Source organism: Ceraceosorus guamensis, assembly GCF_003144195.1.
Source record: "Ceraceosorus guamensis strain MCA 4658 unplaced genomic scaffold IE81scaffold_25, whole genome shotgun sequence".
NCBI lineage: Eukaryota > Fungi > Basidiomycota > Exobasidiomycetes > Ceraceosorales > Ceraceosoraceae > Ceraceosorus > Ceraceosorus guamensis.
In genome coordinates, this window is record NW_020290020.1 from 57,441 (window position 1) to 76,148 (window position 18,708).

Here is an 18,708-nt window from a genome sequence, read left to right on the forward strand (position 1 = left end):
TGGAGATGTGGCGATGCTTTTTGCATGGGGCTGATGTTGCACCGGGTGGTACGAGACACACGTGACTCGCCTAATTGGTGGCTCATGACCCTCAAAACTCATCAGAAACTCTTGACTCAAACTCAAAACTCTAGTTGACTCTTGACTCTTGACCTCAGCCTCGAGTTGCTGATCACAATCGTGGACGCTCGGATCCATAGAGGCGGCTTTCGAAGCTCACTCTTTCATCACTTCGCACTTTACCCACAGCGCAAGATTGCAGCTCGAGCCTGGAAATCGCATCATGTCCAATCGCGCAGCATACCCAGTATCCGAGTGGACGCTCCGCCAAGCATAGTTTCGCGGGCAAAGTGGTCATGCATTCCCAGTCAGACTGATGATCTGCTCGTACTGTATGCCGCGAAGATGACGAGGCCGCGAAGATAATCGGAGGCCGTCAATTTCGAGATCCACTGGCCAAGCAGAGACCTGCTGAGTTTCGCTTCTTGACCCACTCACCACAGTAAAGGTGACCGCACCGCCCACAGTTAGTCTGAGTAATCTAGGAGTCGCACCAGCCCACAAACTTCTTATGCCCCGTTCTCGCACAAGGTACCCCGTCAATCCCCACATGCCTCTTGGCGCGCTCTTCGGAGTGCTCGGTGGCAGGCTCTGCTGCAAGCTCTTGAGTACGCTGCAAGAGGGAGTTACGTTGGCCTCGTGATCAGGAAAGACTGACGGTTGCTCATCGAGTAGTACTCACTCTAGCGGCTGCGTGGAGTCTATTTGACGAGGAGGTGGTTTGCCGTGTAAGTTACGCACCAGCATCACGACAAGAGCAGCGCCCTTGCTACTCACACACAGTGACAAAGCCAGCAATAGCGCCCAGGGTGAATGTAACTCCTCCAGGCAACGCCTGTCCCGGTCTAGCGCTACCTTGCAGTGCATTCTTTAGCGAGCTATAAGTGGAGAACCTGATAGCTCCATGCATCCCCTGCCTTAGAAGAGTAGCAGTCACGCCCGAGTAGACGTGTCTGAGACCGATCGAGGTGAGCGATCTGTACGATATGGTAGGATCGGCGATCTTGCGCGTTTTTAAAGTTTCGCTTGGGATCACTACCAACAGCGCTTCGATTAGACCGGCTCCCATTCCAGCTTTTGAAAAGTGCAGCATTGACAGTCATCAACAGAGAGGTCAGTGCCAGATGTATTTAGGGTGAATTTGCTGCAAGGCGTGCGCTCATACTGACCGGCCAAAGACCGTCCTCCAGTCAAGTAGCCTTCGTCGTTCTTGAAGGCTTCTCCAAGCCTGTCGTATGCCCCAAACCTTACGCAAGTCTATGGCGATGAAAAGCAGTGAGCGGTCCGCGTCGCGCTGTTAGGACTCCATGACGTCTTACATACCTTGAGCGCGCCGCCCGCAACGACGGGGGCTGCACCCGCATACAGTCTCCTCCAATCACCCCTCAAGTGCCCACTGAGCACCTTCCAAGGTCCCCTCTTCCCAACGAGCGCATCTCTAGGCGAAGTGTCTACGCTCTTTGCGAGCGTCAGTGGCATGCCTCCACCGACGAGCTTGATTGGAGAGTGCTGGATCTGAACAAATGTCTTTGTGTATTCTAGTGGGTAGCAGATGAGAGCTTCGATGGATGAGGCCAGCGATCCGCTCAGCATTCCTAGCAGCAAGGGGTCGCGACGAAGAGATGGAGGAGTGGAGATCTGAGAGGAGGAGCGCGAGCGACCAGCCAAGAAGGCGGGGCTGCTGGAGCTCGACATGATCGCTTTGATTGCGGCTTGTATGTCGACCCAGCGGGATGGAAGCGCGGAAGTCGATGTTCAGGATGGCAGAGCTCTGATTCGTGATTGTGAGTCGAAGTTGAAGCTGGATGAAAGGGATGGTGCGCACAAGCTGACCAATGGTGGGTGAGGGTAAAGAGGTGAACCACAGGCCGAGCAGAGCTGGCCAAACCCTGCGCCGAAAGTCTTGAGTTATAATCGTGCCTGCAACACCCATCCCGCCGTATGCAAGCAGCGTGTGGTATGTGGAGCTCGCAGCTTCATCGACGCAAGACGATCTTGGATGGACGTTCATCAGGCGCGAGCCACTTGCGCGAGCTTCAATCACGTGAAACGCCCCCACCTCGCGCTGCTCACAACATGCTCACCCTTCTAGTCCACCACCATCATCACCACGACCACCACCACCGGCAGCATACTCTTGACCCTTGATTCTAGTACACGCACAGCTAGATCCCAAGCAAGGCTCACTACGCCTCTTTGCTAAGTCTCAACATGGTCAAATACCTCGTCGGGCGGTGAGTCACTCTCGAGTCCAGGATAGCGCGAGCAAGTCCCACCACAAGGCCTCGCTCGCCGCAACTCGCTCCCTTCTCCTCACTTACCCGTATCAAAGGGCACTCCCACTGAACTCTTTCCCCCCCATTTTTCGCACAAATCGCTCTCACTCCATCGACGATGCGAAATTCCGACTCGCTTCGATCTGCGTCAATGTGGAACACCCGTAGCGTATCCGACCCGCTCTTGGGCCTCTTTACAGGTCTCTTTGCCTACTACATCTACGAGACCGACCCACGCAACGCGGCTCAAAGGCCAGAGGGAAGGAGGCTGTGGGATCTGCTCTCGAGATGGAGCCAAGATCAGAAGCCGGACAAGAGCCTTTATCAAGAGGTCAAGCATGCACACAAGGTCTAGCTTAGCGGATCTGAGTGAGGAGATGTGGCTGATGCGATAGGATGAATGGGCGGAACAGCTTGATGTGTTTCTCCACGCCGCACAGACGGGTGAGCAGCACACAAAGTTGACGGTGCATGGGCGAACGATGGGCGGTGCCGATTTGTGCAGCAGAAGCAAGCCATCGGACGAGTCCTGCCAGCATTCCCTTGTCATCGATCCCGCCGGAGGAATGTGCGCACCTGATGAGCTGCACTAGCTTTCAACGCTTCCACAGACCCACGTATACCTTGGTCTCAACGGCTCGTGGTCGATCGACATGGTCACGATATTCAGTGGGGAAGCTAACGTCACGACGACGGATGCATGCTTTTTGAGCATGGTTTTCACGCATAACGAATGGCAATGATCATCCGAGAAGCGGCACATGGCCAGAGTGTGCAGCAGGCCTGATGCGAGTCGAAGCACCTTCACTCGAACCTTGGCGCATGTCCTCATCAGGCGCGCTTTCCTTAGCAGGGGTGTGCTCTTCCTTGTGTGCTTCTTCGTTCCCATCCAGCTTCACCCTGAACCTCTTGCAAACATCCGGAGGAAATACCAACCATTCCTCCCAAAGCATCAGAACACTTCTCACTTGCTCCTTGAAGCCTTCTTGCCGAATTCTTCCTCCTAACACCCTAGCTGTCTGGCCCAAGTGCACAAAGGCAGCATCCAAACGGGCTTCTAGCGCTGCTCGATATTTCCACGCATTGGGCAGTGGAACCGCGCTGTTGTGCAGAATGTCCGAGACGGCATGCAAGCGGGCAAGCTTCCTGGCCAACGGGGTGCCCGGCTGCAGAAGTGAAGCGACGAGGACCTCTGAAATCTACGTACGGCAAGTTTCAGCACGTCAGTGCGAGTTGAGTCCGTCTGCCAAAGCGTGCGTGAGGAGCGCGTCTCGTTTTACCCACCTGATCTGCTGCAGCGCCTCGTTCCAAAGCAAAGCACATGACTCGAGCGATACGCTCTCGTCGAGAAGTAATGCTTCGCAGCATCGCTTCGAGTCTCCTTCTAGCGATCGGACCAAGAGTGTCGGTCTTTTGCAACTTGCGCTGTCGTTCCACTTCGGAGCCCTCTTCAGAATCGGAAGAGTAGAGTGATAGGTAGCCCTGGCAATTTGAGAAGGTGAGATGCACCGTCAGCACAAATTTGTCATGTGCGATTTCAATTGCAGACTTCGGTGAACGCACGTCATCAGCAAATGGTGGGGCGTCGATGATGGGCAAGTGATCCGGATCCACTAGGGTCCTGTAATAGTGGTATGCGGGCAGCTGGCATCGTGGAGGACGTGCTACGTGTCAAGAACCATACATCGTCGCAAAGATTTGACAAATCCTTCAAACTCACGTTCTCATCCCACATAAACGCAAATTTGTCCTTGACGTCTGTGGTGCCATTGTCCCTCATAGCCTTTAGATAATACCCGTCGCCATGATCGACCACTCTCTTTGCAACATCCCGAATCAGCTCCATACCGGGCGCTCCGACGGCCTCTTCCACTTGCTTGATAAGATCTGGCATTGACCCAGAGGCGGTGGGGCGGGGCTTGCGGTGCGGCACAGGTCCGCTGCCTGGTGATCTTTGTCGCGCCCGCACAGTCGTGCTAGTGGGCGAAGCACCGCGCGCAGTCGACGACGCTATCTTGGCAGAAGACGGTTGCACTGCAGAGGCGCGTTGATCAAAAAAGACGACAAAGTGTGTCAGCGTCGACCGCGTCAGGTTGGACTGCGAGGTGACATCGCGATGTCAGACTCACAGAAACATGCGGTCGGCGGCAACGGCATGGCTTTTCCCCACCCAGTTCTCAAAATTGGACCGCCTGAAAACGAGCCTGCTCCAGTCCATAGTATTCCATCCGCTTCTCTCAAAGCATACTCGGCGTCGGATCTCTTCATGTAGGATACAAAGCCAACCAAGCCTTGCCTGTTCGCTTCTCTCTCGCGGGGATACATGATCTGAAGAGTGAGTTGGACGAGGCCCTGGGTCAGGTGGATTAGTTTAGCTTGAGTCGAACAATTTACTTGCCTTTGCCGTCCCGACGTCGCCCCAACGACTGAAAAATCGACCGAGAGCAGCTTCTGGCACTTCTGCCGGGAGATTTGTGACGCAGACGTTGGTTGTGGTCATATCGCTCGTGTCGGGTCTGCTGCCTCCTTTTGGTGCAGACTCGGCAGCCAACAAAGAAGAGACGGATGTACCCTCCGCTAGAGCGCGGCCGACATTCGCACAAGTTGTTCAATTGATCGATCAAAATAGAGGCGTCGGCAAGTGCATTTATGATGAGGAGCGATGAGATGAGCCTTCCTCTTCCATCGTCTATGCTGCGCACGCTGCGAACATTGCAGCGTATGTGCATCCCTTACCGCCAATGCGCTCTTTCAAGCGAGATTCACGCTCCGCTTGGTCTCTGCCGTGTGCAGCACATGTGGAGTACATCGCGTGTAAGTGACGCACATTCGGGCTATGGGCTTTATGCGTTGTCGACCGAGCTATTCCTCACCTTGCCAATTCCCCTGCGAAGCTGTCCATCAGACGTTTGCGTTTGCCAGGGGGATCCTTGCGCTTGTTCGAAGCAGGCGAGTCCTGGACGATGGACAAAAGGCGTCAGCTGGCAACCCTGACAATATCACGCGCAGCTGTAACGTCTCGCTTCCTTGGATGCAAACGTGCCGCCATGCGCGAAGCTTCGAAACTAAGGAGTAGACGCACCTCTTCTTCCTCTGTCCCAAAAGCTCCCACTCTGCCAGCAGGTAAGACGGCAGATTTTGAAGGTGTCGCACTTCCAAAACCCGCTCCTATGCCAGCGCCAGATGGACGCAGAGGTGCTGTGGCGGTAGCCAGCTTAGCACTGGAGAATGCAGGTGCCCGGGGCGCATTGGAGGTCTTCGATGCCGATTTGGCTCCCAGCCCACCTCCGGTGCTCATCGGTCCCCAGCCGTCCCCTGCTCCGCCATTGTTTGCTTCCTCTTCGTCTTCTTCTCCAAAAGCTCGCGCTCCGAGACCTGCACGAGGTGCCGGCGCGACGCTGCTGCCGGCGTGAGGAGTACTCGGCACATTTGGCGCTCTCACTATGGGCTGGTAGGCTTCACCTGGAGGAAGTAGCAGGCCCACGAATGAGTTATGAAGGCTTGCACGAAACGTAGGCCTGCATTGCGTAACTCACCGCCAGCTTTGACGAATCCCAGTGGAACTTTCCGCTTTGCCTTGTCTTCTTCCTCCTCTTTGGCGCTGCCAAAAGTGCCCGTCTTTCTCTTTGTGCTTTCGGTATCCATGTCGTCAAGAAACTCCTTGTAAGCCAGCTCCATAGCTTCCTTCTCGTCCTTTTCTTTCTTCTCCTTTTCCTCTCGTTCCTTCTCTCGTTTGGATTTGCCGGAAAGAGCTCCACCGGCCGCTAGACGTGCAGCTCGCGCTGCTGCCTCGGATGCGCTGTGCGAAGAGGTCTTTTTGGCTAGGAATGCGGCTAGTTCCGGATCGGGCGAGGGTGACTTGGAAGGGGAGCGAGGCGCGGGCGCGCCATGCCCGCCCGGACGCGGAACAGGAGGTGCGCCTCGAGTTGGATGACGATCTGCGCCATGCTCCAGTCCGCCCGCTCGAAAGCGTACTCCATAATCCGAGGCATCTCGACGAGGACTGCGACTGCGACTTCTGCTTCGCCTGCGCGGTGGAGGAGAATAATCGCGGCGAGGAGGTGGGGGTGAATAATCGACTCGGCGACTACGGGGTGGATGATCGCGCCAGTCTCTATCGCGATCTCGCTCCCGCTCCCTGTACCAGTCCTCCTCTCTTTGCCTCTCCCAGTTCCTTGGCCCTGTTTCGCGTCTCCAATCGGCTTCCTCTGCCTCGCGCCTATACATCCTGCTGTCCCCTTCGTCGTCGTATCGAGCTTCCCTGGGAGGTGGGACTCTCGGATCGTGCCTGTCTTCATACCTGTCGTCTCGGGGCGGTGGGACGCGGGGATCATCGTAGCTCGCATACTCTTCCCCTCGTGGCGGTGGTACGAAGCCTCTTGGTCCAGAGTCGTAGCGCCCCTCCTGCCATCTCGAATGGGAGTGGTACGGAGCAGTCTCCCGCTCGTACCCCTCTTCTTCCCAATCGTAGCCTCTGCCACTCCTCGACATATTGTTCGCGAGCCGGCCGCTCCTTTGAGGCCGGAGTGATCGGAAGCGAGTCTAGAACGAGCAGTGTTCTGCTGACCACGACGAGAGTGATGAGTGAAAAGAATCAAAGTACTCGCACTTAAGCCTTGCGCCACGACAGCTGGGTTGTGAGTCGTGAGCCAAAGAGGAGCTCAGTCAAAGTCAAGAGTTTGGTACGTGGTGCGCCGCCATCCGTTTCTGGCAGCTGAACACGTGACAATTTCCGCGCACTGCTTTGCGCGCGTCGCGAGGGCGCACGCTACGCTGTACGCACGGCGTGTGATGCATCATGTTATACATGTGATGCTGCTGCATGCAAACACTTACGACTCAAGACTCCAGATTCACTTAATGTGATTTGATGAGCCCTTGAGTCAATTGACCCAAACCAATCGTGGATCCAAGCAAAGTCGAGTCGAATCAGTTCTCACAAGCAATCACGGCTCAGACTGTCGCGACCCCCCTTGGGCCCATATATGCCACTGTCGCATGCCCAGATTCCAACACCTCGTCTCGTATGGGTATTGCATCGCGGTGTGCCTCTCTTCAAGCCGGTCTAGGCTTTCCGCGCCCTGCGCTGCGGAATCGGACCTCGAGGCCCTGGCACTCACCCGCCCCCATTTGCTCGAGTCATGGAGCCCTTGAGAGCTTCAGCAGGCGCCTCGAGGCCACGCCCAAAAGCTAGGGCCGTGCGAGCGAAGGTGCAGTCTGACTCTGTGCTGCACCTTGGATCAGAAGACTCCAATCTCATCGCTTCTTCCAGGACGTCAGGCGAGACCTTCCATTCGGCTCTCACTGATCAGGATGTGAAGCAGGCGGCATCATCACAGGGACTGCCTGCCTCTTCGGCCGTGGGAAACGACTCAATACACATGGGAGGATCGCCAGCCGTCTCACCTCGGCTGTCAGAGCCCCGGGGTCACTCAATTTCGAAGTCTCCGTCCAGAAACGGCGCGCGGGACCTGTACGATGATCGGCTTGGCACCTCGTCCCCAGCTCGGCCGCAGAGTGCCTCATCCCCAATGCCCGGCCCTTCAAGTGTTATCTCTTCGTTCGTGCCCACTCAACACAGCATACCTCCCGTTGCCGCTCCAGTCAAGACTGAACGCAAGGCTGGTAGGGTCGAGCCAAAGCAAGCCGAGCAACCTTCTCTTCAACGACACAAGATCAAGGCATCTCGTCCTTCTGCCGACGAATTCTTAAGGAAGAGAGACAAAGACAATGACGCATACTTCACGCGACCAGGTCGCGCATCTAAGCCTGTCATGCTCAGAGAAGGCAGTCAAGAAGGCAGCGAGCTAGACACGGACGTGGACGGTATGTATGCGGGAGGGTACAGCGATCGGTCCGACGATGAGGAAGAGGATGACGGGTTCGGACAATCTCGCAGGCGAAGACGCTCATCGAACAAGCACAGATTGAAACCAGGCTCGCAGTTGCCACAGTGGGTCAAGAACCAGCCTTCTCGGGCGATGGTGGACACGCAGGAAAGCGACGAAAGGTCTTTGGAACTCGACGGACTGAACCAATCTCAATCAAGCATCAGTTCGGCTGGTCGGCGCAAAAGGCGTCGCGTACGGGTCAATGATAGTGACAGGCGGAGTGCCAGTCTGACACCTCCTCCGCCTCTCGATGCTGCGTGTGAGTAAGGATCATGCAGTTGCGAACATTTTCCGCGCGCGTGAGACTGACGAACCTAGCATGGTGGGCCGCAGTGCGACGAGAAGTAGCTCTCCTTGTCGAAAAGGAGTTGTTGGGAGGGTTGCGAGAGAATGCTGACGTGTCAGATGAAAGTGATCCGGGGTCGCGAGGGAATACAGCGCAAATGGCCTCTCGCGTTGGAGAGCTGGACCTCAGCGAGGCGCAGATCAATGGCCTTCATCCGGACTTGGCAATGCACTACAGAGGCGCCAGAGCTCACGAGGTACGAGCGAGAGCGGCGCAGGAAGAGCAGCGAAAGGCGAAAGAGAGGGAAGAAAGGATGCGACACGAAAGAGAGCAGCTCGAGGAAGCCAGGAAAAACAAAGAGGCGGAAGCGGCATCAAACAGACAGGTGAGTGAATGCTTGCGGTAATGTATTGGCTTCTCGAGGTGCTCATGACAGTTGCATCCCTGCTGCCAATTGCAGCCTTTTGGAGAAGTCATCGCGCTGTCAGACAGTGATGACAACGTACAGAAGATATCGCAACACGCCGCATCGACGCAGGATGCAGGTAGTGATTCGGAGGTCGAAATGTTCTTTGCTCCGCCTCCTCCATCAGCCAGAACAAGTCGAGGAGCATCAGCGCTTGCTTCCAGAACACCACAAAGTGGTGTCGCTTCTGGCTCAGTAGCTCCGATCGCGAGCCCTGCATCAGGCTCAGCCCCGCGCAGGTCTTCTAGACGAAGGAACGCGACTTCTACGACTCGCCAGGACTGCGACTCGGATGCGATCGAGATCACGCAAGTTCGGACGCAAAGCTCATCCGTGGCCCTGTCGCAGTCTCAGTCGCAGGCGCGAAGACGCAAAGAGGCTATGACCGCATCAGCCAATTCTGCTGCAGAGCAGCCACCAACGCCAGTCTTGCAGACCCAGAATGAAGCGGCAGAGGGTGGTGAAGAAGAACGCCTGACGGTAAACCTTCGAGGATCGTCCGATGCCTCTCTGACCATGTCGATACGGACCAAACCTTCTACCAAGATTGGACGCTTGTTGGACCATGCGCTCAACACGTGGGGTGCGCATTTTTGTCCAGATGCAAACAGGTCCAAAGCTCGGGTCGTCTATGATGGCGAGGTGAGTCTATGCGGATTCTCCCATGACTTTGGTGCGCGAGAGACGCGGACTTATGACCTCATGTCTACGCCATGGTCAGACCTTGTCTCGCGAAGACACAGTTATGGGCGCTGGCATCGAGGATGACGACATGCTCGATGTTCGTCTATGACTTGTGCTCTACAAGGGCATAGACTATACCGCCCTGAGGTCGACTCATACATAGTGTCCACGCTTGCAACCACGCCAAAATTTGCGCCAGCAACGACCTCATCCACACAGATACCTACGCTTTGCCCTTTTTGTACATCATGCGTCACTTCTACGCCACGTTCCATGTTGTATCAGCACAAAGACGAGACTTACATCCTGTGCCCATCCCAAAACTTACACCGAGGCTATACCACACTCATCAGGCTTCGCCGCTTCGTCCACGAGAGCCCACGAGCATCTCAGAAACAGCCTTCATCATCGACGCGCGCGTCTCGACAGTGGTCCGTCGGGCGGCGGAAGACTTCGCTAGCAGGGGCGAAGAATGGACGCCATAGTCACGTATTGATCAAACTGCGGCAAAACATCACATTTCCCGTAATGACCAGGTGATCGGCAGTGGAAAAGTCAGTAGCTGGGTCGATAACCTTGCGAGCCGTACTGCGGCTGCTGACTCTGACTCGAGTAGCCTCCGTGAGGCGGCGGTGGAGGTGGTGGCCCAGTGGATGCACGCCCTTGTCCGTATCCGTACATTTGAGCGGGAGGCGGTGGAGGGGCAGATTGTGACTGCCAGCTTTGCTGCTGAGGCTGTTGCGCACCATAGTGCGAGGGTAGCGGAGGTGGCGGTGCGCTGCCATAATGTGAGGAGTACTGAGGCGCGTAGTTGCCCGGTGCAGAGGGTTGCGAGGTCTGCCATTGTGATTGGGACGAGGGGGCAGCAGTGGCCGAAACGTAGGCTCCCGCATACCCCTGAGGTACACTAGAGGTATACTGTGATGGAGGAGGAGGTAACGAAGGCTGCCTGCCGGGGGGTGGAGGCGGTTGTGCACCTTGTTGCTGATACAAGTGTTGCTGACCAGGTTGAGAAGGCGTAGGGTAGGGATACGATTGGTTGGGTTGCGTTGTAGCTGGAGAAGATGAAGCATGCACAGTCTGAGGAGTGGGAGCAGGGGGAGGGGGCGGTCGAGGCGTGCCAGCAGATGATGCTCCAAACGACCCAAAAGATTCAAAGGCCGAGAGCCCCTCGTAGGGTGACGCAGGCGCTGGGTTGGGGTGCGTCGGAGAGGAAGGTCCGGATGGAGACACGTATGCGCCTTGCGCAGGAGGCGGAGGTACTGGGTAATAAGGTCCTGGTGTGTGTTGCGCGGTTCTGGGACTTTGATACGCAGAAGACGGCGGAGGTGAACTTGGACCTCTTGGTGCGCCCATGTTGAGACTACCGAAAGATCTGTTCAGCTCACTCGCAGCTGATGCACTGCTGGTATCCTTGCCTTTCTCTTCCCATTCTGCTTCCGATTTGAGCCTTTCTCTCTCCGCCGACCTCTCATCAATAAATGAACTGACGCTTCGTTTCAGCTCTGCAGCCACTTCTTCTACTTCCGCGTAAAATTGCACAGCCTTGGCCACGCCCGCTCTCGCTTGCGCGTTGGTCTCCTTGGCCCGTTTCAGCTTTGCGATCAGCGCGGCCTTTGCCTTGAATTTCTTGTTCCAGTCGCCTTCAACTCGTCGTCCAACTTTGGACTCTGTGATTTCTTTCCACTCCCTCGCAAGTTCGGCAAGGACCTTTTCCTGTTCGGCAGATGTACTCGCAAGCTTAATCTGGTGCGCTTTGAACTTTTCCAACTCTTGCGAGAACAAGCTCCGTTGAGCCTCTGGTGGAGAACGTCGATTGAGAATCAACAGGTGCGAAATGTCATCCGATTGTATCTTTGCCCTCAAATCCGCAAGTGTATCCGCCCTGCTCTTCTTGATCTTGTGTAGCGTGCTGAGATGCTGCTCGATCGCTGCAACTGCTCGTGATAAAGCTTTGAGCTCCTCATCCGAAGCGCGCTCGTCATCCTCGGTCAAGTCTAGCAAGCCCGCTTGTCCGGTATGTGAGTCCGAAGAAGCGCTCGCTACTGCCTGAGCAAATGCGCCTTCGAGTTCATCACGATCGCCCATGAGAACTTGAATGCCAAATCTGGCCTGATTCCACAGCTCATTGAGCTTGTCATCGTTTGCTCTAGCTTGCTGCAAAGCCTCTTTGTGACTCTTGGCATCGGATCTCAGTGTGCGCGCGGCAGCACCCTGAGGTTCTTGCTTCCATCCGCTTCCAAATCTGCCCCTAAGCTTCTCACAAGCTGCGTTGTCCTCGTCCAGCAGCCGTAGCGCCGCGTCTAGGTCGCTCTGTGATGCGTGCTTGCGTGCGTCAATACTTCTCAGAGCGGCTTCTACGCCTCCTTGACCAAGCCCTTCCGCATCATGTGATGCCCCTCCCACGCGCTCCTCCTCTGCCCACGCTCGAACTTCAGAGCCGGGGTCGGCGAGCGAATTGATAGCTCCTTGGCTCAGACCTGCAGGTCCAGCTCCTCTGAATTTGAGCAGAGCAGACGGCAAGCCCATGTACTCTAAGGCCGCCGCCAGCTCTCCATCGGCCAGATCTACACGCTCGGCTTCTCCGCGCGCAACTTGCGCCTTCTCCTCTGAGTATAGGCTAGCGGCTTCATGCACGCCCAGCGGGACAAGACGGCTGAAGAGATCGTTGCTCGCAAGGCCGCTCGCTCCGCCCCTTGATGCTGTTCCTCCGTCTCCTGCTACTGGTACTCCGATCAGCTTTTGCACCTCTGGGCTGGAGTAGATATCCTGTATACTGATGGGCGTGGCAGCAGTCAGTGTGTCGATATTAGGCAACGTGCTTTCAGGCGGAAGGATGTCGTGGTAGATAAGATCATTGTCCTTTACCGCAACATTCTTTCTTCCAGTAACCAGCGCGAGATGTGTGGCCGTCAACACCTGCATGGTCTCCGCTGCATCGCTTGGTAAGGTCTGACCGGCTTCAGACGTCTCGGACCTGGTGGCAAATGGCGAGCCGGGAGGCGAACTGTCCAGGGAGCCAAATCCGCCGGACCAACTACCTGCACTTCCAGTGGCGGAGCTAGCAAAGGAGCCCGCCAGCTTCTGGGCTTGCTTGGCAAGCGTCTCGGCGAGTGTGAGGCGCACAAGGTTCGATCCATGGTTGCCTGCTGCATGATCAGCATTGGCTCTGTAGTACTGAGCGATGGAAGCAAAATATTTTGCTTTGCACTGCGATGGAAAGCGCCCCGACTACAAGTCAGCATACGCCCCCATTCTCAGTGCAACGTTGCAGACTCACGGCAACTAGCGCAGCCCATGCACGATTAAAGACACCCTTGCCCACCCACTCCTTGGACTCCTTTTCCAGATGATCGTACTTTTCTGCAGCGGAGGCGGCAAGTTTAGCAGCCAAGCTAGCACTCTTGCCTTCGTTAACCATCTTTTCCCACAGGACCTCGTGAGCTTGAGCAAGCATGAGGTCTACAAGCCATCTGACGACGTCTTTCGACATGTCAGTGGAAGGGGCGTGGAGGAAATTGTCATTGATGTAGCTCAGCATGCCAGCAGATTGTCTCAGTGAGAGGAATGATAGCTTTAGGCCGTCGGGAACTGGGCCTGCTGTGGTCGTCGATGCAGTACTAGCATCAGCGGCGGAGGCGGCACCAGAAGACGCGCTGCTAGACAGACGCGAAGCGCGCGATGCGATGGCGCTCAAAGCAGAGGCAATGTTGAAGATGACCGACGCTTTCTCGTATGCTAGCGAGTGTTGAGAAATGGGCTTCTGTGTGAAAGCATCCTTCCTGTAGCGGTTGCGAACGTGTTAGGTCGCGCAAGAGTGGCAATTGTACCCATCGCTCCTCACCAAGGAAACGGCACTCGAAGCTCCGGAAACCGTAATTCGAGCATTTCAAGCATGTGGAACCACTTGTAAAGCAGGTCGCGAGCTGCTCAAAGGATGTGGCGCCTCGGATGTCAGCGAAGACAGACAGGTACACGTACATAATGGGGACCTCGCAGGCTTACCGGTAGCATCGCTCCCAGCGCCTCGGACTGCGTCTTGACGAGCGCGATTGAGCGCACTGAGTGCTTCAGCATGGCTCTTAGGGTCCTCCCCATATGAGCTGCGGATGAGTTGAGCTACAGGGCTTGCCAGATCCACTTCTTCCGTCTGCTTCGCAGGAATGCTGAGGTGAATCGTAGAGCAATTTCAGCAAGTGTGTGCTCGAGGAAAGGCTGATCACTTACGATATCAGCGGAGATTGCCCTGACATGTTGGGCTTCAGCAAGTGGGCAAGCTGTGTCCGGCCCTGCAGGGTTCGTCGCTCTCGAGAGCCACTGGGCTTGGCAGCTGGGTCCAGAAGAGGCGGGCGGTGAAGGTGGAGTACGGGTCGCCGACAGTATCTTGGCTTTGAGCCCGCCCAGCTTCGCTGTAGCCGACAAGCGTTCAGGAGCCGCTGAAAGGCTTTCGTACAGGTTCAAAATTGACCAGCAGCGGGGGCGATGATGGTGGACATGCTGATCGGGCGAGAGGCGCGGCTGGCCAGCAAGGAATGCCGCGCTCAGCATCCCGGCGCATGCACGCGCGCACATCATCATGCGGTCGCTCTGCAGTGTGCCCCGTGCACCCCACGGGAGGATCGCCTACGTACCATTTTGAATCATGAATTAAGCTCTATCCTGATGGAGAAATGTCGATTACAAGTTTAACCAAATCTTTGTAATACTTGTGGCACCTTGTCCAAGAAGGCGGTACAAGGCACTCTATTCAAGATTCACTGTAGTCGAAATTAAAGCAGTGTGGGTGGATGGGCGTCTAGCTTCTATATCGAGGCTTTCATTCTTGATTTTTGACTGGTGTCGCTTTCTCTTCTTCGAGCTCGACCTGCGTCAAGCGTCACCTTCCTGCACCTTGCCGTCGCGATTGTACTTGTCCATCGTACACCCAAAGACTCTCAAGCACTAATGCGCCACCACGACATCTCAGCGGGCTCACTCGCAACATGACCTCTCACTAGATCAGCGCACACATCAATTTGTTCCTCGTTCCAGTTGCGAGTCGATCCACCCCAGGCTCCGCTAAATAGCGGAGGCGCGTGCCTCTCCCCAAAGTCACGACTGTCGTCACAGCAAATTTTCCCGCCACGCAGCATTTACGAGAATCGTTCACGCAATGACCACGGGCCCGCCTCACACTGGGCAGCCAGTGCCACGGCAGAGCTGGTTCCAGCCCACCTTCACGCAAGGACTCTTGGTTGGACAAGCATCGATTGTGATCCTTCTCCTCATCCTCTTACGCTTCCTCTTATTTGCCGATCCATCCGAGTTGGAGAACGACCCATCAGACCCAAGCAAAAGAGGCGGCAGGAGTCGATCGAAGCGGAGCTTCTCGACCCTCCAAAAGCCGAGCGGCAAGCGGCTCAAAGCGGAGAGCGCAGCTCATACCGCGGCTGGTGGACAATCCCGCGTTTCACAAATTCAGCTGGCAGAGCGAGTGACCGGCTATGACCTTGGATCGCACGGACCAGAAAGTTCGGACTGGGTGAATGTTCTACTTGCGCTTGCATTTGATGGTTACAGGGAAGATCTCAACCGGGCGGCTTCAGCTGGCTCACGTCCAGATGTGACTGGCGGCAACGTAGAGGGAGCGAGGAAGGTGTCCGAGGGTGTCAATGAGGTTGTAGAGTCCATCTTGAATAGAGCAGTAGATGGCAAAGGTGGTGGTATCATTGTGAGTCAGCGAATGAGCATCCGAGGGCGCCTCGAATAGCCGAGCTCACCTTTACTTCCCGCGCCCGAAAGGACCACATTGACGTCTCCAGCGTAGATATTGGGGCTTCGTTCCCCAAGCTGTCAGACGTGCGAGTGAGACCCTCGGATGAGGTGGGAAGTCTCGTGAGTAGGGCGCCCGAGGCCGCCTGCCTGCTCTGCGCTGACATGAAATCATCTGCTGTCGTGCAACAAACAGCGCATTGAAGCGGAGCTGGACTACGCGGATGCGCTGGAGCTTTGCATCTCAACCAATCTCGTTATCAACTTTCCTCGCCCGAGGTTTGCGGTATTGCCGATCGAGCTTGGAGTTCTCATCGAAAGATTCAGCGGGACAGTGAGTCTGTTCGACCATCCCCCATCGTGGCTCATTTGGCTTAATGTCGACGCGTACTTGCACAGGTTTCACTCGAGCTGGTTTCGGAGCACGAGATTCCACCCAATTCTCGCTCGCGCCACGTTCTCAAGCTCTCTATTCACCCCGACTTTGCGTTGAGTGCGCGCGCCCGATCTCAGCTTGGCTCACGAGCGAAGCTAGTCGATGTTCCCAAGCTAGAACAGCTGATCGTGGAGCGTATCAGAGCGGGCATAGCGAGCAAAGTCGTCTGGCCCAGATTCATCGCCGTCTCTTTGCCCGATCTTGTGAGCTCCGCACTAGCCAAGAGAGAAAAGGCAGAAGAAAAGAGCGCGAAATTGAGCCAAGCAAGGGGGACGTACGAGCAATTTCTAGCTAGGCAAGCCCACGATCGAGCTGCCGGAGCGCTACAAAAAGGGGGAGGTGGACAAATTTGGTTCGAGGAGGCGGGGCAGGATCATTTGGCAGGAGACCAATCATATGCGTCTTTCGCAAGGACAGTCATGAATGGCGCTCGAGCAGGCAGAGAAATTCAGAAAGCTCAGGAGGTGGACCCATCTCCCTCTCCGCCCGGCGGACTAGCAGGCGTAGAGGCGTGGAGACAGGGAGCTCTTAACGCGACTGGGGCACCCGCTTCTGGAGCTACGTCAAGCCAGATCAGACCAGGCATGATAAGTGCAGAGGCGAGCACATCCACACCGCGCGCGCCCGCGACCAGAGACGCGAGGAGGGAAGAATCAGTCAGATCCTATGGAAGGACGAGCGCGGTCAATCAGGTCGCGCAATCTGCTTTCGAGTCTGAGGCCGTCAGACAGAGGGTCAGGTAGGATCAGTATAGAGAAATACCCACGATTTGGAGAGATGACGTCGGACTTGCTAATGCAGTATTCAATCTTTGTAAGAGGGCTTAAGGAGGACCGCGTAAAACAGCAATGAATGGACGCTATCGCGTGCTCCGAGCACTATCGACGCTGACCTGTACCTGACAGCTTCGCCGCTGACTGTGAAACATGTAACCAGACTTGGCTCGTATTGAGCCGCAGGCTCTCTCCCGTCGTTGTACCGTGAGAAGGAAAGCGAAAACAAAAAAATTCTGAAAGCGGAAAAGGCCGCTCCCTACTTTCCCCAGCTCGCGATATTCGCCCACGAGTCAGCATAGGTATACCCCGCTCGATGCGCTTGACTTGATCATGAACAAGTCGCGCAACGACCACGGAAAAAGTGGCTCTGAGAGAAGTCGCGTCCACCGCGAGTCAGCAGTGAAAGATACAGAGGAGGCCGACCAGACCTGTGTGGGTCCCGCCGAGAAGCAGTTGCAGGCCCCGTCGCTGGGGGGCCGACCACACCGGGCCATATCGAATCGCATCTAGCGTTTGCAGCTTCACGCTGACCACAAAAAGCATTCACAGGTTGCTGCACAGCGTCGCACCATTCATCGCGATTTGCCTGCGTTCTGTGAGCCAGGCGAAGGCAGCGCGGATTATGAGGGGCTAGAGGGAGCTCTTGAAGACACGCCGGGCTACGGACGTCCAACTTTCACTCCAGCTTGTAGATTCGGGCTTGGCTATCCATGCCAGACTCAAAGCGGCGAGCCTGAAGTCTTGTTGTCCGAAAGCGCAGCGAGACTGCTCGTCCCGGATACATCCCACCAAATCGACACAAGAAATCGATTCAAGCCTTGTTCGATATCCCGGAAGATAAATCACACGATCGGCGTCGTGACCTCTCCAAAAGACGTCGGCCAAACGCCGTAGATGATCACAGCGTGAGGGCGTTCATAAAGTGGAGGAAAGACGCGAGTGTGGAACTCAATATTTGCCATGGATCGCCAACGTTGAGCAGTCTTTACTGAACTTGCCTCTCCAACAGGAATATAGCGCACGCCGCCGCAGAATGGCTTCACTGTTGCAGCTTGCCGATCTTCGGCGGTCTTACTATGCATCATCGTCTATACATTGGCGGTCTCCCGCCAGACGTTTGATCCGCCCGTCGCTGTCGGCGTCGCCTGGCACCAGCCACACCAAAGGAGGGACGCGCGCGGTGGGAAGTTGTGAGTCTCTTGAGACGTTGCTGGTGATAAGCGCAGCGTAATGTTCATCACTATTCACCATCCTCAATGCGCAGCGGTCGTGCCGGTTCATGCGTCCTTCTCAACAGAGAACGACCGGACCGGAACGTAATTACTGCTGCATGAAAGTACTTGCCGTCCCGTCAACGAAAGCTGAAGCGTGTGGCTTTCAAACTTTCATGCCAAGTCGTTCAAGCAGCGATTTGCAGTATTCCTGACCCCTCCGACGCAAATTTTCTACCACCATGAGATTTGGACATGTGGTTGATTGTAAGCGGGTGTGTTATGGTGATGGTCTTCTTGACGAACGAGCCGTTGCGCAAGGAGACAGGCGCATACATCTACGATTCTTGCTCGCCATGCGTGGTCCACATTCACGATTCGTGACTCACCCACGTTCATAACTCATCTCAGGTGGCAGATTGCTGATGATGAGCTTCCTCCTAGGAACAAAGCTGTAGGTGCGGTCGCTGTCGACAGTCGTAAGTCGTGATCGAGTACTGCATATGGTGGATGCACCCTACGCCGACATAGCCGGCGGCTCTGTTGCATGCAAGCTGAGCTTGCATGCAGAGCCAGCATGTGCCGGACGCATACAGTCAATTTATGCTTTAGTCGGCCGACACCTTGCAGCAACCTCCACATGCTGCAAGACTTATTGTGCCCCATCAGCTTGTAGAGATCTCGAATCAACGTCAGTCCCGCCTCCGACGACGCATCCACACCCTTGATTAACTATGTACCGTACCTATTGCAAATTGCTCAGGCTAAGCTTTAAGCCCGACGTGGGCTGACAGACGCTCGAAGGACATGACATGAACGAAGCACGGCTGAGACCATTTGGTGAATATCTGACTGAGATGCGGACTCCGCG

The 18,708-nt window shown here is 55.8% G+C and overlaps 6 protein-coding genes across 6 annotated transcripts; 3 read left to right on the plus strand and 3 right to left on the minus strand.

Moving 5' to 3' along the window:
• Positions 1-285: 285 nt before the first annotated feature.
• Positions 286-2,017, minus strand: IE81DRAFT_322981 (mitochondrial carrier). Its single transcript, XM_025513804.1, has 6 exons — positions 1,384-2,017; positions 1,230-1,317; positions 838-1,134; positions 743-761; positions 499-673; positions 286-390 (listed from the first exon to the last, which is right to left on the minus strand). Exons 1-6 carry the CDS (start codon positions 1,753-1,755, stop codon positions 355-357), a joined length of 987 nt encoding a protein of 328 aa, XP_025370003.1. The 5' UTR covers positions 1,756-2,017; the 3' UTR covers positions 286-354.
• A 128-nt stretch (positions 2,018-2,145) lies between these two features.
• IE81DRAFT_322982 (hypothetical protein) lies at positions 2,146-3,147 on the plus strand. Its single transcript, XM_025513805.1, has 2 exons — positions 2,146-2,294; positions 2,505-3,147. Exons 1-2 carry the CDS (start codon positions 2,272-2,274, stop codon positions 2,689-2,691), a joined length of 210 nt encoding a protein of 69 aa, XP_025370004.1. The 5' UTR covers positions 2,146-2,271; the 3' UTR covers positions 2,692-3,147.
• Positions 2,983-5,839, minus strand: IE81DRAFT_110027 (hypothetical protein). Its single transcript, XM_025510078.1, has 9 exons — positions 5,419-5,839; positions 5,210-5,292; positions 5,073-5,116; positions 4,735-4,913; positions 4,466-4,664; positions 4,057-4,370; positions 3,900-3,980; positions 3,621-3,818; positions 2,983-3,535 (listed from the first exon to the last, which is right to left on the minus strand). Exons 1-9 carry the CDS (start codon positions 5,632-5,634, stop codon positions 3,080-3,082), a joined length of 1,770 nt encoding a protein of 589 aa, XP_025370005.1. The 5' UTR covers positions 5,635-5,839; the 3' UTR covers positions 2,983-3,079.
• A 1,638-nt stretch (positions 5,840-7,477) lies between these two features.
• IE81DRAFT_347030 (hypothetical protein) lies at positions 7,478-9,772 on the plus strand (the record flags this gene model as incomplete). Its single annotated transcript, XM_025516107.1, has 4 exons — positions 7,478-8,486; positions 8,561-8,898; positions 8,974-9,621; positions 9,701-9,772. The coding sequence occupies 4 exons, from the start codon at positions 7,478-7,480 to the stop codon at positions 9,770-9,772; spliced, it is 2,067 nt and encodes a 688-aa protein (XP_025370006.1).
• Positions 9,773-10,161: 389 nt separating this feature from the next.
• IE81DRAFT_322986 (BRO1-domain-containing protein) lies at positions 10,162-14,150 on the minus strand. Its single transcript, XM_025513806.1, has 5 exons — positions 13,891-14,150; positions 13,669-13,829; positions 13,508-13,589; positions 12,944-13,445; positions 10,162-12,873 (listed from the first exon to the last, which is right to left on the minus strand). The coding sequence occupies exons 1-5, from the start codon at positions 13,914-13,916 to the stop codon at positions 10,219-10,221; spliced, it is 3,426 nt and encodes a 1,141-aa protein (XP_025370007.1). The 5' UTR covers positions 13,917-14,150; the 3' UTR covers positions 10,162-10,218.
• Positions 14,151-14,503: 353 nt separating this feature from the next.
• On the plus strand, positions 14,504-16,743 carry IE81DRAFT_312939 (hypothetical protein). Its single transcript, XM_025512472.1, has 4 exons — positions 14,504-15,373; positions 15,445-15,537; positions 15,611-15,748; positions 15,814-16,743. The coding sequence occupies exons 1-4, from the start codon at positions 14,816-14,818 to the stop codon at positions 16,591-16,593; spliced, it is 1,569 nt and encodes a 522-aa protein (XP_025370008.1). The 5' UTR covers positions 14,504-14,815; the 3' UTR covers positions 16,594-16,743.
• Positions 16,744-18,708: the final 1,965 nt, after the last annotated feature.

What these genes read in the sequence shown, in the direction of transcription:
- IE81DRAFT_322982 (XM_025513805.1), top strand. Translation starts at nt 2,272, where the DNA reads ATGGTCAAATACCTCGTCGGGCG. An exon ending in GTCAAATACCTCGTCGGGCG is followed by an intron (nt 2,295 to 2,504) that starts GTGAGTCACTCT and finishes GAACACCCGTAG; the next exon opens with CGTATCCGACCCGCTCTTGG.
- IE81DRAFT_322986 (XM_025513806.1), bottom strand. Translation starts at nt 13,916, where the DNA reads ATGTCAGGGCAATCTCCGCTGATATC. An exon ending in CGCTGGGAGCGATGCTACCG is followed by an intron (nt 13,590 to 13,668) that starts GTAAGCCTGCGA and finishes TCCTTTGAGCAG; the next exon opens with CTCGCGACCTGCTTTACAAG. An exon ending in CTTCGAGTGCCGTTTCCTTG is followed by an intron (nt 13,446 to 13,507) that starts GTGAGGAGCGAT and finishes CAACCGCTACAG; the next exon opens with GAAGGATGCTTTCACACAGA.
- IE81DRAFT_312939 (XM_025512472.1), top strand. Translation starts at nt 14,816, where the DNA reads ATGACCACGGGCCCGCCTCACACTGGGCAGCCAGTGCCACGGCAGAGC. An exon ending in GCAAAGGTGGTGGTATCATT is followed by an intron (nt 15,374 to 15,444) that starts GTGAGTCAGCGA and finishes CGCGCCCGAAAG; the next exon opens with GACCACATTGACGTCTCCAG. An exon ending in TCGAAAGATTCAGCGGGACA is followed by an intron (nt 15,749 to 15,813) that starts GTGAGTCTGTTC and finishes GTACTTGCACAG; the next exon opens with GTTTCACTCGAGCTGGTTTC.
- IE81DRAFT_110027 (XM_025510078.1), bottom strand. Translation starts at nt 5,634, where the DNA reads ATGAGCACCGGAGGTGGGCTGGGAGCCAAATCGGCATCGAAGACCTCC. An exon ending in CTTGAAAGAGCGCATTGGCG is followed by an intron (nt 4,914 to 5,072) that starts GTAAGGGATGCA and finishes GCCGCGCTCTAG; the next exon opens with CGGAGGGTACATCCGTCTCT. An exon ending in GAGGCGCTGCAGCAGATCAG is followed by an intron (nt 3,536 to 3,620) that starts GTGGGTAAAACG and finishes TGCCGTACGTAG; the next exon opens with ATTTCAGAGGTCCTCGTCGC.
- IE81DRAFT_322981 (XM_025513804.1), bottom strand. Translation starts at nt 1,755, where the DNA reads ATGTCGAGCTCCAGCAGCCCCGCCTTCTTGGCTGGTCGCTCGCGCTCC. An exon ending in TGGAGGACGGTCTTTGGCCG is followed by an intron (nt 1,135 to 1,229) that starts GTCAGTATGAGC and finishes ACTTTTCAAAAG; the next exon opens with CTGGAATGGGAGCCGGTCTA. An exon ending in GTGCGGTCACCTTTACTGTG is followed by an intron (nt 391 to 498) that starts GTGAGTGGGTCA and finishes CGCGGCATACAG; the next exon opens with TACGAGCAGATCATCAGTCT.